The following is a 17,175-nucleotide window of genomic DNA, read 5'->3' on the forward strand; positions in this document are numbered from 1 at the left end:
TTTTTTTTTTTTACTTGGTATTACCCGCGTTCTGGATTTTGGATGCTGGCGTGCCTTATCTGCCTAGGAGACCCAGTAACAAGCGGTAGAGAATACATTGTAGGATGGGCGAAAAAGGACAAATTAAAAAAAATTATAATCAAAAAATGAATAAATAAATACAATTTTTATTTACTTTTTAGCCAGGACTACTCGCGGGCCGGATTTTGGACGCTGGCGTGCCGTATCTGCCTAGGAGACTGAGTAACAAGCGGTAGAAAATGGATTGATGAATGGGTGAAAAAGAACAGATTAAAAAAAAAAACAAAAAAAAACATATATATATATATTTTTTTTTTTTTACTTGGTACTACCCGCGGGCTGGATTTTGTAACAAGCGGTAGAGAATACATTGTAGGATGGGCAAAAAATGACAAATTAAAAAAAATTATAATCAAAAAATGAATAAATAAATACAATTTTTATTTACTTTTTAGCCAGGACTACTCGCGGGCCGGATTTTGGACGCTGGCGTGCCGTATCTGCCTAGGAGACTGAGTAACAAGCGGTAGAAAATGGATTGATGAATGGGTGAAAAAGAACAGATTAAAAAAAAAACAAAAAAAAACATATATATATATTTTTTTTTTTTTACTTGGTACTACCCGCGGGCCGGATTTTGGACGCTGGCGGGCCATTTCTGGCTCATGGGCCGTAGTTTGGGGACCCCTCCTCCAGAGACACCATTTAATCACTTTCATACTCTTTTAATCCAAAATAGCTGAGTCACTAAATAACTCACGATACTGAACATCACTCTATGATTGGTTTGGTCTCCTCTAGTAACCAGTTGCAGTATTGATATTCTTAAGTTTGGCTATGTTTATGCTTGAAAATGCTTAATGTGGGACCAAAATATTGAATAGGCTTTAAAAAACATCCCCAAAAATATTCACAGTATGGTGAAGCCACAATATTTGAAGTGAAATGTGGCCAGGGACGACAGTTTGTTTTTGTTTTACATACCTGATTTTTGACTTTAGGACATAAACAAATTGATAAACGTACTGTATCTTAAAATTTGTTTTTGACATTGATTTTACATATTTAATCTTGCTTAAAAAAATAACTTTTTACAGTGTACGGCCTGACCCCTAATGAGTCCTAGTGAGGCCCCCCTGTTGACTTTGGGCCCTTGGCTTTGCATGTTAAGCCCATGGTCACTAACCTGGGCTTTCGTATTGATAGTGATTTTAAATTGGACCGTCAGATTGGCACAGTTGTGAAAGATATCTTATTTAATTTACATCAGCTGGCCAATGTTAAAAATCTTCTTTCCAGGAAACAGTTTGAGACAGTAATCCTTACCTTTATCACATCTCGGCTCGATTACTGTAACTCTTTGTATTTTGGAATCACTCAGTCTTCCTTCTCACGTCGGCAGCTGGTCCAAATTGCAGCTGCCCGACTTTTAACAATCACAATCAAAAGAGAGCACATTACTCTTGTTTGAGCCTCACTTCACTGGCTGCCTGTGTCTTTTAGAGTCCATTTTAAAATTATTTTATTTGTTTTTAAGTCCTTACATGGTCTTTCCCCTCCTTACCTCTCTGAGCTGCTCCACCTCTATGCCCCCACCCAGTCCCTTAGGTCAGCTGATCAGCTGCTCCAGGAGGTACCCAAATCAAAGCGCAAGCTCAGAAGGGACAGTGCATTTTCTTTTGCGGGTCCCAAAGTCTGGAAAAATCTCCCTCTCTATGTGAGACAGGCTAATTCTTTGGCTACTTTCAAAACCCTTCTGAAAACCCAATTTGACTCACTGGCTTTTAACCCAGGATGAGACTTCAAACTGTTTAAACTGTTTTTAACTTTTTAACTGCCTTAACAAAATGCTGAAGATAATTTTTATCTGCTCTTTTTATGTGCATATATATTTATTTCACCTCTGTTTCAAATTATATACTTTAGTCTGTCCCTTGTCTTTATTTCTCTGCGTTTTGTGTGTTTACTTGTTTGTGGTATTCAGCCCTTTGTTTTTTTTGATTGATTGATTGATTGAAACTTTTATTAGTAAATTGCACAGTACAGTACATATTCCGTACAATTGACCACTAAATGGTAACACCCGAATAAGTTTTTCAACTTGTCTAAGTCGGGGTCCACGTAAATCAATTGATGGTAGTTTTCAACTGTGGTTGTTTTTTAAAGGGTTTCATAAATAAAGCTATTATGGTATGATATAAAATGTTAATTAACTTCAATACTGATGCAATCTGGTTCAGATCTGAATTCAAACTAAATTGATGTTACAGCTTCTGACCCTTCATAAACAAAAAAAAAATACATTTAAAAATTTTGACAGAAACATTTTTGTTTTTTACATTTTTACATAAAACAGACACATACAATTCATTATTGTTATCGTTTTATCTTATTTTAATTTATGTTTTATTTGTTTATTTTACTTTTTTATACTTCATTATTATTGTATATATTGTATATACAATTTTATAATTGTATATAGAAATGTAATGGGAAAAAACCTTTCATGAATAAACAAATAAAATAAAACAAAAAATTCCTAACCAATGAAAACCCCCAAGGCTGTAGAAGAAAAGTAAATGTTAAAACCTGATCACATATGGTGTCAATGAAATAGGAGTCACTTACATTTGACTGCCCTGCATTAACTCGATGAGGTCAGTGAAAAGGACGTCTCGGTTCCTTTCACAGAATCCGTCTGCGTCGTAGGACACCTGGAATGGAGGACAGCACCATTACAAATGAAGCAGGATAAGGTTAAGCTGTTTAAAACTGCAGCTTGATGAAAATAGCACATGTGGAGTCTTACTAACAAGTAGATAATAATATATAGGCCGGTAGATGGGGTTCTGGTACAGAGAAAAAACCCCTCCTAGGTGTTATGTTTAATTAAAGAAAGAGTATAAATTCAGTCATTTAATTCATTCACTTTTGTAGCCTAAAAAAGGAGGACTGTTTAAAGACGGACTAGGAGAGCCCCTCGAGTCTTCATAGAACGGCTCATTAAGCCTTTGGCAAGTGTGCCAAGCTAAGGCCACCAAACATCTGGAGGACAGGGCATGGACTGCCTCTGCCCAAAAATGAAGGTAAATATTAAAAAGATGATGTCATGTTGTTACACAGCAGTCAAGCTCAACTTATAAATACACAAAGGAGAGGTGGATTAATCCAGACGCCTACCAAAAGCATATGTCATATTTATGGCAGCTCATATAAAGCGGGAGCAGCGGCAATTCCCAAACGGACATCACCAAAAATAACATTTTAATAACAGTCTAAGTGCACTACAAATGTAAGTTCAACATGGAAAAAATACTGTTTATAATATAGGGAATATGGCAGCGTTTTAACTTTACCACAAATTTAGCCTTGCAAAAGATGATAATACTCATTGTACTGATTCTATTACGCAAAATTATGGACACAATACTGCCTTTGAACCACTCCTAGCTAGATGAGCCCGCTCCATGTATACACCCACCCTTCATAGAGAACATAACAAAAATAACAAATTAAAAAGGCTTTGCAAAACATCTTAAAATAAAGCCTGATGCTGCTCTGTCAGCTACAGAAATGGTAACTTTAAATTTGATCTATTTTGTTTTTCTTCAACTAAAAGGCTGACCTAGCATGACCGAATATTAGCACTGTAGCTTAGGCTGACCATATGTCCTCTTTTCCCCGGACATGTCCCTTTTGCGGCGGTGTCCGGGCGTTTTTTTTTTTTAATGCGTCAAATGTCCGGCATTTTGAATTAGGGTTGCGTGTATTTTCAATGTAGGTCCAGGGTTAAGTTACCGTACATATATATATATATATATATATATATATATATACATATATATATATATACACATGCATACATATATATATATACATATATATATATATGTATGTATGTGTAACATACATACATACATATATATATACACATACATATATACATATATATATATATATATATACACATATATATATATATATATATATGTCTTGATTAGATTATCCAGAGAATAGTGCTCGATACCGTGGTAGAGCGCAATATGTAGGTGTGGGAAAAAATCACAAGACTACTTCATCTCTACAGAACTGTTTCATGAGGTGTTCCCTCAATCATCAGGAGATTTTAATGGAAGCATTCACATACAATGGTTTATATAGGGCACAGAGTGGGTGGGTACAAGCAGGCGTAGGGTGTGGTGATTGGCTCATGTGTTACCTAGGAGGTGTTTCCGTCTGTGGCGGCATGTTGAAATGATTTCACTGCGCTTGTTGAGGGATGATAGATCTGGATGATATATAATAAACAGTTTCTCTTTTAAGCATAGGTTGCATCTTTTATTACCACTGTTGTAAGGTGTGCTGGATGCAAGAATTTGCCATGTTATTGAATATTCAACATTATTGTCTTTGAGGTTCCAAATGTGTTTGCTGAGTTCTGTAGAATTCCGCAAAGTCTGGTTTCTAAAGGAGGCGTTGTGATTATTCCATCTTGTTTTGAACGCTCCTTCGGTTAATCCTACGTACGTGTCGGATGTGTTAATGTCCTTGCGTGTCACCTTTGCTTGGTAAACGACTGATGTCTGTAAGCACCTTCCGTTGAGAGGGCAATCAGGTTTCTTGCGACAGTTACATTCATTATTGGTTTCAGAGTCGTTTAGTCTGGGGGTAGGCAGTCCTTTTGCAATTGCTTTGTTGTGGTTTGAAATGATTTGTTGCATGTTGTTCATACAGCTGTAGCTCAATCCGAAATTGAAAAGTTCAGCATCGACTACTCCACGAAGAACATTCCCATACCCGCGCAGAAGGACTACAAGCAAAGACTCATAGAAAAGACGGAACACTTCCTAAGAAGGATGCGGTGGAAAGCACACTTTTTCCTCCACCCTGAAACAAAAGGAACGCAAAAGGAAACTTACGGATTCAAAACTACCAAGAACCCACCCACAGTCAAAGAATTAAAGGACTTTGAGAACGACATGCTCAAAATGATACAATCAGTCAAATTTAAGCCAGCCCGCAACCCATTCCTCACCAAGCTGAAAAATGACACGGAGCGCATCAAGAAAGTAAGCAACCTCATCATAGCCGCCGATAAAACCACAAACTTCTACAGAATGTTGGACATACCAGAACATAACTCTTTACTGGACAAAAGCATCACCAAATCATACAAAAAAGCGCAACCCAACACATTACAGAACATCCACCTGGAAAACAAGCGGATCGCAACCGAACTGGACATTGAGGACAGGGTGGACGCCACAGCCAACAAAGAAGCCTTCATCACATTGAAGGACCACAAACCCAACTTCGCAAATAACCCAACATGCCGACTAATAAACCCAACCAAATCCGAAATAGGAAAAATCAGCTAAATAATCCTGGACAGAATCAACGCAAAAATCAAGGACAAAACACCACTCAACCGATGGAGAAATACAGCAGCAGTAAGCAAATGGTTTAACAACATCCAAGACAAACAACAACACAACTTTATCTCCTTCGACATCGAAGAATTTTACCCTTCCATCACCCAAGACCTACTGACCCAAGCACTAAACTTCGCCTCGGACTACGACTCAATCACAGGCAACGAAAGAAACATCATCATCCACGCAAAGAACTCCATACTCATCCACAACAGTACACCATGGCAAAAAAAGAACAATTCAACATTTGACGTTACTATGGGGAGTTTTGACGGAGCAGAAACGTGCGAACTCGTTGGGAGTTTCCTCCTCTCCCAGCTTGCTAGCCTCAACCTGAACCTTGGTATTTACCGTGATGACGGACTGGCAGTGTGCCGCGCCTCGCCAAGGAGCAGCGAGAACACCAAGAAGCGCATATGCCAAATCTTCAAAGAAAACGGCCTACGGATCACGATTGAAGCCAACAAGCAAACCGTCAACTTCCTCGACGTCACTTTCAACCTGAGAAATAACAGCTACCAACCATTCACGAAACCCAACACAACACTCCAATACGTGCACCATGACAGCAACCACCCACCCACCACCACGAAAAGAATACCTACCGGAATTAATAAAAGGCTATCGATGCTGTCATCTAGCAAAGCTGAATTCGACCAAGCAACCCCCCAGTACCAGAAAGCACTTGATGAAAGCGGATACAACTTCACCCTCACCTATGAACCCACTCCAGGAAACCAACCAAAAAAGAGCAGAAAACGAAACAACATCATCTGGTACAATCCGCCATTCAGCAAAGACGTATCAACCAACATCGGCCGCAAGTTCCTCACTCTGATCGACAAACACTTCCCCAAAGGCAACACCCTAAGAAAAATATTCAACAAGAACAACATTAAATTGAGCTACAGCTGTATGAACAACATGCAACAAATAATTTCAAACCACAACAAAGCAATTGCAAAAGGACTGCCTACCCCCAGACTAAACGACTCTGAAACCAATAATGAATGTAACTGTCGCAAGAAACCTGATTGCCCTCTCAACGAATGGTGCTTACAGACATCAGTCGTTTACCAAGCAAAGGTGACACGCAAGGACATTAACACATCCGACACGTACGTAGGATTAACCGAAGGAGCGTTCAAAACAAGATGGAATAATCACAACGCCTCCTTTAGAAACCAGACTTTGCGGAATTCTTCAGAACTCAGCAAACACATTTGGAACCTCAAAGACAATAATGTTGAATATTCAATAACATGGCAAATTCTTGCATCCAGCACACCTTACAACAGTGGTAATAAAAGATGCAACCTATGCTTAAAAGAGAAACCGTTTATTATATATCATCCAGATCTATCATCCCTCAACAAGCGCAGTGAAATCATTTCAACATGCCGCCACAGACGGAAACACCTCCTAGGTAACACATGAGCCAATCACCACACCCTACGCCTGCTTGTACCCACCCACTCTGTGCCCTATACAAACCATTGTATGTGATTGCTTCCATTAAAATCTCCTGATGATTGAGGGAACCCCTCATGAAACAGTTCTGTAGAGATGAAGTAGTCTTGTGATTTTTTTCCCACACCTATATATATAATATATATATATATATATATATATATATATATATATGAAATACTCGAGTTGGTGAATTCTAGCTGTAAATATTGTAGCGGCTGGCTACGGGGTGTTAGCCAATGGCTTTGGCTGGGAGGTGGGACTTCCGGGGAAGTTAGGGAAGTGACGCTATTGACAGGAAGTGTTGGTTAGAGTTTTGCCGGGTAAAAGAAATAGACTTCTTGGTAAACACTAAGGTGAGTGTAAAGTCAACATTTTTAACTCCAGTAAATGAGTTATTTTAGTATTTGTGAGTCCATGGAAACTTCACTTTTATCTCCCGCTGGAGGATGGAGACAGGCTAGCTGTTAGCTTCAAGCTAACCAGCACCCGAGCAGACTGCTCCACCTCAAAAACATACTTTGCAGGTCAAAAAACTCGGCAGTTGTTTGCCGTTTGAAGTGTTAATGTGCGAGGAGTGTTCAAAAGGAGTCTTTTGAAGAAGTGGCTGACAAGTTAGCATCGCTTACAGTGACGTCATCACCGTCATTGTTTACTGAAGCAGAGATGGTGACTGTGTGTTATGATTAACGCGATAGATTTATCAGATTTAATTTTTTATTATCTATAGCAGGGGTGTCAAAAGTGTGCCAAAGAGGCCATTTGCGGCCCACGGCTAATGTTTTAAAGGCCCACGGCACATTCTAAAAATACTATTGAAATAAACTAAAACATAACAAAAATGAAATAAAAAAGCTTAAAGGTGAAATGTAATTTAGAAAAAGTTGCAATATTGACCAATAAAACAAAGCTGTTTTTTTCTTTCAAACTGTCATTGTTCAAAACATAATATTGAATCAAAATCAATGCTATTATGAATTATTGACCTATCCAAGGTTCCCATTACTTTACATCAAATATTCAACTAAGAAAAATATTTTTGTTGGAAGATTTTGCATATTTTGTGTGTATGCCATTAAAAACATAGTTTTGTTTGACAAAAAAGGGCGGAAAACAAACAAACAAAAAACAACATAAAAAAACAAACATTTTGAAATGAGGGATAGATGTGAAGTTGATGTAGACTCCAAAGATTTAAGCGTTAAATATAAAATATATATATGCCCTGGCGCACCATTATCATCATTTCATTACCCAAGCAAAACACTTTTTATACTTTTATACTGAAATAATTACACCTACAACTTCCATCCATCCATTTTCTACCGCTTATTCCCTTTTTGGGGTCGCGGGGGGCGCTGGCGCCTATCTCAGCTAAAACATAGAAAAAACTACCAGCAGCGGTAAAGTTTAGATCCATGAAGGAAAGAAGAAAGTGAATTAATGTTTATAACTGAACACATTTACATATGTATACACATTTGTTTTCTTTTTTATTATTTTTTAAAATTAATTAAGTAACGTTTATGACAACCTTTTTCTAAAACACGATATAGAATCTGAGATACAACAGGATAATGAATACGTTTATCATTTGTTTTCAAAATGCTTACAAAAAAGTGGGACCCCAAAAATGTATTGTGCGACCCCATTTTTATGACTTGATGGGGTACCTGGGACCCCAATTTAAACATTTTAAAATCCCTAGCGCCAACACAGCAGTCAACAGAGGAGAAAAAATGCTTTATTTAAATAAATATATTTTTTATAAAGCAAGTTCGAGTATCATTGGCAAATTTTCACCTACTCCGGCCTTGGCGTGCTGCCCGCCTTTGCACGCATACGTATATGTGTCCTCTTTTTGGGATTTCAGAATATGGTCAGCCTACTGTAGCTGACAGAGCTATGCTAGTATTGTTAACAATCCTATCCTCCTGGCCCATTCCTCAATGTAACATTATCGTTGAACTGTATGTGATTGATATATGGCGTCTAATGCAGTGGAGAAATGTAGATTTAGTCTACCTGGAAAAAGTGGACAAACACAGATCATTAACATTGAAGCTACAGACATGCAAAACAGTGTGTGTTCCTGTAGGGTTTACTAAAGCACAATACCTGCTCAGTGACTTTGTGGTTAGAATGTCCGCCCTGAGACTGGAAGGTCGTAAGTTCATACCAAAGACTATAAAAATGAGACCCACTGCCTCCCCGCTTGGCACTCAGCATCAAGGGGGGGGATTAAATTGGGGTTAAATCATCAAATGATTCCCGAGCGCGGCCACCACTGCTGTTCACTGCCCCCCTCACCTCCCAGGGGGTGTACATGGGGATTCGTCAAATGCAGAGGAGGATTTCACCACACCTAGTGTGTCTGACTATCGTTTGGACTTTTAACTTTTTAAACTGTATAATTTTCAACATCTGGGCTACATTTTGAGGCAACAAACTTCTAATACACTATTGTGGGACCTGTGACTTGATAGTTATGTAAAATATCTGCACTCCATCCTACTGAGTGCTCTATTTGTTTAATGTAACACATTGATACAGGTCAATAGATTGTGCAGGTGTACCTAATGAATGGTCCAGCTGGCGTAGTACTTAAAGCAAAAATACAGACCAACCTTGCCAGCGTAGTGGTGGATGATGAAGCCTTGGTTCCAGCTGTTGAAGTGCTCATGAGTTTTGATCTGACCCCGCAGCTTCTGGAGCAGGGTCTGGTCAGCCCCCTCGCCCACTGCATGCATGGTGGCGCACACGTCGTCCAGAATGCACATGATGCCAGGAGGATTCTTCGAAAAACAAAGTAATGGTGGTTGGGGTGGGGGAAGAACACCATCCGAGGTTGATTATTAATGGCCTCAATAGTCTAGCTGTTTGTGAGGATTATCTGTCCATAAAGAAGGGCTGTACAAGTGAAGCAATGTGGATCTTACTGGACACACACTGCCCTGTTTGGGTCCACAGTCTTAACGGTAAAGTCTGTTCAACACTAATGCCTTGTTAAAGGCAACAGCTGAAGAATAAGGCGCTTACATAGATATCTTTGCCACCTCTCAAACGGGACTGATTTTTGCTTTAAAACACTTGTTCATTGGATTTAACATCTCAGTAAGTGGGACTCTGGATGTTTTTTTTTTGTGCTAAATTTAACATAAAACCAAACAGATAAAAATATGAACTAATTTGTAAATAAATATATATATATATATATATATATATATATATATATAAAAATTGTTAAAGAAATGCATTTCAATATAATTAAACCTTTGACATTTGATTACATAATGTCATTAAATGGCATTAAGACCATTAACTATATATAATAATCATGAATTAATTTTTGGGGGAAAAAATAATTTAATTCAAAATGTATAATTATGTCTATTTAGATTATGTTAAAACAATTTAACAAAATAATGGCCTAATAAGTTTCTTCACATTTTACTGTAGTCATAGTTTAATTATCTATTATATTTGCAATTGTATTGATTACATTTTTCCAGAAAAACTAAAGCCAAATTTAACAAAACATACAGAACATTACAGCAAATAATAGGAACAAAACACATTATATTTATCAATTATATGATGAATTGAATTAATGCTGTAAGACTGAAAAAAGAGTTTGCTTTTACAAAAAGAAAATAATAGTTATTTGGGTGACAATTTTAAAATGACACTTTCAGAAGTATTACTTCACCAATGTGTATTTATATAATAGTGTAATTCTAGTTTGCGGAGGTGTAGTGCTGCGCTGCATCATATTGGGAAGGGTTTGTAACATTTCGGCGACCTTATTAGGCTTCTGCTCTCACTATGATGAGCGCAAGATACACAACTGAAAGCTATAACGGTAAAAAACATTTTTTTACATGAATATCCCTTGGACAGTGTCAATCATAATTCAAATGGTCGCAAAAAATTAGCAATATTTTAATTTAATGAGAATTAAACAATGTTGGATGTATGTTGCCTATACTTTACTTTGCTCTCAATTAGATCGCAGACAATCTTGTTATTGAAGTACTCAATGGGACTCCACTTGATGCCCTCCTGAACGTATTCCTCCTACAAACACAAAGTATAAAGAATAAGTATATGAACCATTCTATGAGGTTGAAAATAAAATAAAAGTATCAATGCTGAAGAAGAACGTCACCTGCTCTGCTTTTAGTGTAAGCTCAATGAATATTTGCTGCAGTTTTTCATTCACAAAGTTGATGCAGAACTGCTCAAAGCCGTTTTTCTGAAGAAGGAGATAATATGGTTAATAAAAGACAAACACGTCTTTCGCTGAGGACGGATATCCTCTAAATTTAACAGGCTTTGTTTGGAGCTAAAAGCTTATTAAGAGGAAGGCTGCATTGTGTAATTCACATCACATACAAACAATAGACCTTAGGAAAGAAAGCCTTCTGTGTGCTGCTCGCCTGCATCTTCCTGTCTGATGACCTTTTGCAAGTTGGCTTTGATTGTATTCTAATACACAAACTCTTAAAGTTGACTTCTTATAAGAAATACAAAGCAGTGCAACACCAATCCCATGATGCAAACTAAACAAACAATCAGATTAGACGTGCATGTTGCAGCTGTTCCATCAGCCCAATCTGCATTGTTGAGAACTTAAGTCTTATCCTGCATGTTTAATCACTTTAAAGGAAAAATGGTAAGACCTGTTCATTTAATGTACACTCAAAGTCAGGTTTTCAAACACTTACTTGGAATATCTCAAAACCGTAAATGTCCAAGACGCCAATATTCAATTCCTGTTCTTGTTTCACTATGGCTTTGTTGATAGACTGCGAACACAATTCAATTCAGTTGAAGCTTTGTTCCATTCAAAATAACAATGTAGTCATATTTAAAAAATGTATAAACTGTACAAACCTCCACCAGGTAGTCAAAAACACGTGAGTGCAGTGCTTTAGAGAGGGCGTCTCTTGTGTAACACGCCTGCTCCACGTTTAAAGTCACGTCAATGGACTCATGGGCACTCCCCCATTTGCTGTCCATCTTTCTGCTAGTCACTTTCTCCTTCAGACGGTTCTGGTCAATTCCCAGCAAAAAGGCAGGGAAGGCTAGAACTATAAGAGTAATGTAAAATTAATTACATTTCTACCTTGACCTATTAATGGTCATGAATGAGTCACAGGGTCAGGGACTTTGGAATGGTCAAAAGTCGATTACAGTACACATATACAGTGTTTATATACACTCACCTTCATACCAATAATACCAAATATTTAGATTTAAAAAAAATCTGATCTTGTTCACATTTCCTAAAAAAATCTAGTAGGTCTCAGTCCTGGCGCATTTGAGGCAGTTTCAAGGAATTGGTTCTACCGGAGTAAACATTTCCTTATAGGAGTCATATTATGATTTTACGATTTAAACACATCCTCGTAGTCTACATACTATAACATATAATGGTGGTGTTTTGGTCTAACTTTTACAAAGATTTGGTTTCTGTTTCTTCAGAATGTGCCGTTTTGTGGGTGGCCTTATTTACATGCCAAATCCACCTGAAGGCCAGGCCCTCTTCAACTACGTCCCCGCTTTGTCAGCATGTTGTACTTTTTAGCGCTTTCATATCGAGTCTACTGACAGATATAAGTTAGAACTATACACTGCTATTTTTAGAATTGGAATGGATTTTAGCATTAATGTGCATGTACGATCCAGTCTGCCCCACAACAAGAGGATAGAGAACAATGAGGAACTTATTGACTACAACTTTGGACAACAACTGAATGAAGATGGCGGACATGTGCAAAGCTCTTCGGATAATCCTCTAGCAATACATGGATATATCCGCTGATGTAACAAAGGCAAAATATGTCACTAAAGTCTCACATTCCTAACGACTTGTCTGGGAGTTTAGAAGAAGGCAAGATTGTTTTCAAAATATCTCCACCATGCCTCCATGGTTTCATTTAAACTTGTGGGACTCATGAAAATTTCAAATATACAAAAACGGGTATCAACAGGCAAGAAAAGTTAGTTTTGCATATTAAGTCCCCTTCAACCAATACATTTGGCATAGGAAATGGATGTCAAATCATCGTGGGCCACATTACAGTTACAGCTTGTAACTGTGAATCATTTATACTATAACCATCAGTACAATCTTGACATCTACAAAAGATTAGTCACATGTAATGTTTTCAATGTAGGTGTAAAAAGAATGTATCTATATATTTATTTTGTATTTTATGTCATTCTCTTGTTTTGTTTGCATGGCTCAAAATAAACCATTCATTCATTCACAATCACCTCATGATATTTTACAATTTACCCTTCATTTGGTTATTATCATTGTTTACAAACACATTGATAAAAAAATTGCTATAAAATCACCAGTCAAGGTTACAAGTTTCAAAAAGAGTTACGATGACCCCAAAAAAATGTAATAGGTTGTTGCATCATGTTCAGGTAAGAAAAACTGCAGCTACATGTAGTCCATTTTTCTTTTTGTCTCAATTTAAAAACATATAGCAAGAAAGATGAAGTGTCTTATTATTTGCAGGCTTTGGTGGGCCACATAAAAAATACGTGTGGGGCCAAATGTGTTTGACACCTGCAGTGTAAGAGAAGACTTGGGGAAGAAGGCAACAATTTTGTCTCTCACTCTCGTTCGTGGGCGGTTTGGTTAGATGTGTGTTCAGTGGAGCTTGTGGGCGAGCAGTTGGAGGTAGGTATCTTTTTTTCACCTGTTTTCTGCTAATTCGCCGACCATTACTTTTTGTAACAGTCAATTTTGACGAAGAATTATGGCGCTAATTGCTTTTTCATGACATATCGTCCAGATGAATGCGATACACGATATGTATCTCGATATTTTTCCTGATCCTTGAATTAACACTTGATGCATATAATCGCAGCAGCCTGATGATTCTATATGTCTACATTAAAACATTCTTGTTCTATCCATCCATCCATCTTCTTCCGCTTATCCGAGGTCGGGTCGCGGGGGCAGCAGCCTAAGTAGGGAAGGCCAGACTTCCCTCTCCCCAGCCACTCCGTTTAGCTCTTCCCGGGGGTTCCCGAGGCGTTCCCAGGCCAGCCGGGAGACGTAGTCTTCCCAACGTGTCCTGGGTCTTCCCCGTGGCCTCCTACCGGTTGGACGTGCCCTAAACACCTCCCTAGGGAGGCGTTCGGGTGGCATCCTGATCAGATGCCCGAACCACCTCATCTGGCTCCTCTCGATGTGGAGGAGCAGCAGCGTTACTTTGAGTTCCTCCCGGATGACAGAGCTTCTCACCCTATCTCTAAGGGAGAGAGCCCCGCCACACGGCAGAGGAAACTCATTCCGGCCGCTTGTACCCGTGATCTTATACTTTCGGTCATGACCCAAAGCTCATGACCATAGGTAAGGATGGGAACGTAGATCGACCGGTAAATTGAGAGCTTTGCTTTCCGGCTCAGCTCCTTCTTCACCACAACGGATCGGTACAACGTCCGCATTACTGAAGACGCCGCACCGATCCGCCTGTCGATCTCATGATCCACACTTCCCTCACTCGTGACCAAGACTCCTAGGTACTTGAACTCCTCCACTTGGGGCAGGGTCTTCTCCCCAACCCGGAGATGGCATTTCACCCTTTTCCGGGCGAGAACCATGGACTCGGACTTGGAGGTGCTGATTTTCATTCCGGTCGCTTCACACTCTGCTGCAAACCGATCCAGTGAGAGCTGAAGATCCCGGCCAGATGAAGCCATCAGGACCACATCATCTGCAAAAAGCAGAGACCTAATACCGCGGCCACCAAACCGGAACCCCTCAGCGCCTTGACTGCGCCTAGAAATTCTGTCCATAAAAGTTATGAACAGAATCGGTAACAAAGGACAGCCTTGGCAGAGTCCAATACTCACTGGAAATGTGTCCGGCTTACGGCCGGCAATGTGGACCAAGCTCTGACACTGATCGTACAGGGAGCAGACCGCCACAATAAGACAGTCCGATACCCCATACTCTCGGAGCACTCCCCAGAGGAATTCCAGAGTGACACGGTAGAATGCCTTCTCCAAGTCCACAAAGCACATGTAGACTGGTTGGGCAAACTCCCATGCACCCTCAAGAACCCTGCCGAGAGTATAGAGCTGTTCACAGTTCCACGACCAGGACGAAAACCACACTGTTCCTCCTGAATCAGAGGTTCGACTATCCGGCATAGCCTCCTCTCCAGTACCCCTGAATAAACCTTACCAGGAAGACTGAGGAGTGTGATCCCACGATAGTTGGAACACACCCTCCGGTCCTCCTTCTTAAAGAGAGGAACCACCATCCCGGTCTGCCAATCCAGAGGTACCGCCCCCGATGTCCACGCGATGCTGCAGAGTCTTGTCAACCAAGACAGCCCCACAGCATCCAGAGCCTTACGGAACTCCGGGCAGGTCTCATCCACCCCTGGGGCCTTGCTGTGCCCGGCCGGGCCCCATGGGATCAGGCCCGGCCACCAGGCGCTCGCCATCGTGCCCCACCTCCAGGCCTGGCTCCAGAGGGGGGCCCCGGTGACCCGCATCCGGGCGAAGAAAATCTGGGTCCATAATTTTTCTTCTTCATAGAGGTCTTAGAGCTGCTCTTTGTCTGATCCCTCACCTAGGACCTGTTTGCCTTGGGAGACCCTACCAGGGGGAAGGAAGCCCCCGTACAACATAGCTCCTAGGATCATTGGGACACGCAAACTCCTCTACCACGATAAGGTGGCAGCTCAGAGAGTTGTTCATACTGCATTAATATATGCTACTTTTAAACTTTCATGCAGAGAAGGAAATCACAACTAAAAAAAAATCACTTTTTTTCATAGGGTGTTGATGTGGATATGTTTGCCTCAGCAAATTGATGGTTTGGGTGTGTGGCACCGAACGGAGATGTTCATATATGGAGTAAGCACTCTTCATTATCTAGCGGGTGACTTTTCAAATGATGCTACATACTAGCAGTAATGCTACTTTTTGGAGCAATGCTTTTGCTCCACATTTGACAAATTACGGTTGTCTGTTCGACATATTCCCACTTGAAGCCAAACCACCGCCAGACGATGGACCCCTGCTGTTTTTCTAGGGAATTAATTATTCCTTCATTTGTTACCAGATTCGCACACTTTCTCCCGTATTACCGCTAGCATCACAGCTAACATTACCCATGCTGCTAACTCTCTGGTCCACGAGGGCGTATACGTATGTGACGTATGACGTGACAGTATGTGACGTATGTAAGAAAGTGCGCTTGCTGTCTGTGAGAAGGAGAGACAAGAAAGAGCGAGGAGAGCCTGTAGTGTAATGCCAGCAGCTAAAAGCAACTGCGTGAGAACCTATACTTGAATATCACGATATAGTAATTTTCAATATCGCACAGAGACAAACCCGCGATATATCAAGCATATTAATATATCGACCAGCCCTACAGTATATGCTCAACAATTAAAATTGACCGGCAGTGTGAAAAAGGCCTAGTTAACCTAACATGTTTTTGAAAGAAACGCACACAAGCATGGTGAGAACATGCAAACACCACAGGCTAAGATATAACCCACAACCAGGGGTGGGTAGAGTAGCCAGAAATTGTACTCAAGTAAGAGTACTGTTACTTTAGAGATTTATTACTCAAGTAAAAGTAAGGAGCAGTCACCCAAATATTTACTTGAGTAAAAGTAAAAAGTATGTTGTGAAAAAACTACTCAAGTACTGAGTAACTGATGAGTAACCTGTTTGTTTAATGGTTACGGCAACAAATAATGCACAAAAACATAAAAATAGCAAGGAGCAAATTCAGAGCCAGGAATATCTCTTAAGCAACTAAAACAATAATATATATTAAATAATAGTACATTAAAATTTTAAAAAATTAAGGCATATTGAGCCACAATAACTTAACAGCACCACAGGCTCAGTAGGCATTCAATGATTGATTGATTGATTGAAACTCGTATTAGTAGATTGTACAGTACAGTACACATTCCGTACAATTGACCACTAAATGGTAACAACCCAATACGTTTTTCAACGTTAATCAATTACTTAATAAATGACCAAGTCGAGGTGATCTACCTCATATATACATATACATACACATCATATATTATATATATATATATATATATATATATATATATATATTATATATATATATATATATATATATATATATATATATATATACACACATACATACATTTATATATACAGTATATTATTATATTTATTTATTTTGCCGTTTTTGTTGACATGTTAAAGGTGTTTT

General features: G+C 39.3%; 1 protein-coding gene across 3 annotated transcripts in view; it reads right to left on the reverse strand.

Annotated features, from left to right (window-relative positions):
- The window catches only part of myo1ea (myosin IEa), a 118,338-nt gene that overhangs the window by 31,017 nt on the left and 70,146 nt on the right, over window positions 1-17,175 (reverse strand). For all 3 annotated transcript variants that reach the window (XM_061882102.1, XM_061882095.1, XM_061882089.1), the window contains exons 10-15: window positions 11,820-12,016; window positions 11,651-11,731; window positions 11,092-11,178; window positions 10,917-11,000; window positions 9,551-9,718; window positions 2,650-2,735 (exon numbers count right to left, since the gene is read on the reverse strand). In XM_061882102.1, coding sequence (XP_061738086.1) covers window positions 2,650-2,735; window positions 9,551-9,718; window positions 10,917-11,000; window positions 11,092-11,178; window positions 11,651-11,731; window positions 11,820-12,016 — 703 coding nt within the window. The remainder of the gene's footprint in view (window positions 1-2,649; window positions 2,736-9,550; window positions 9,719-10,916; window positions 11,001-11,091; window positions 11,179-11,650; window positions 11,732-11,819; window positions 12,017-17,175) is intronic.

The sequence above is a fragment of the Nerophis ophidion genome, linkage group LG02 (assembly GCF_033978795.1).
Source record: "Nerophis ophidion isolate RoL-2023_Sa linkage group LG02, RoL_Noph_v1.0, whole genome shotgun sequence".
Classification (NCBI taxonomy): domain Eukaryota; kingdom Metazoa; phylum Chordata; class Actinopteri; order Syngnathiformes; family Syngnathidae; genus Nerophis; species Nerophis ophidion.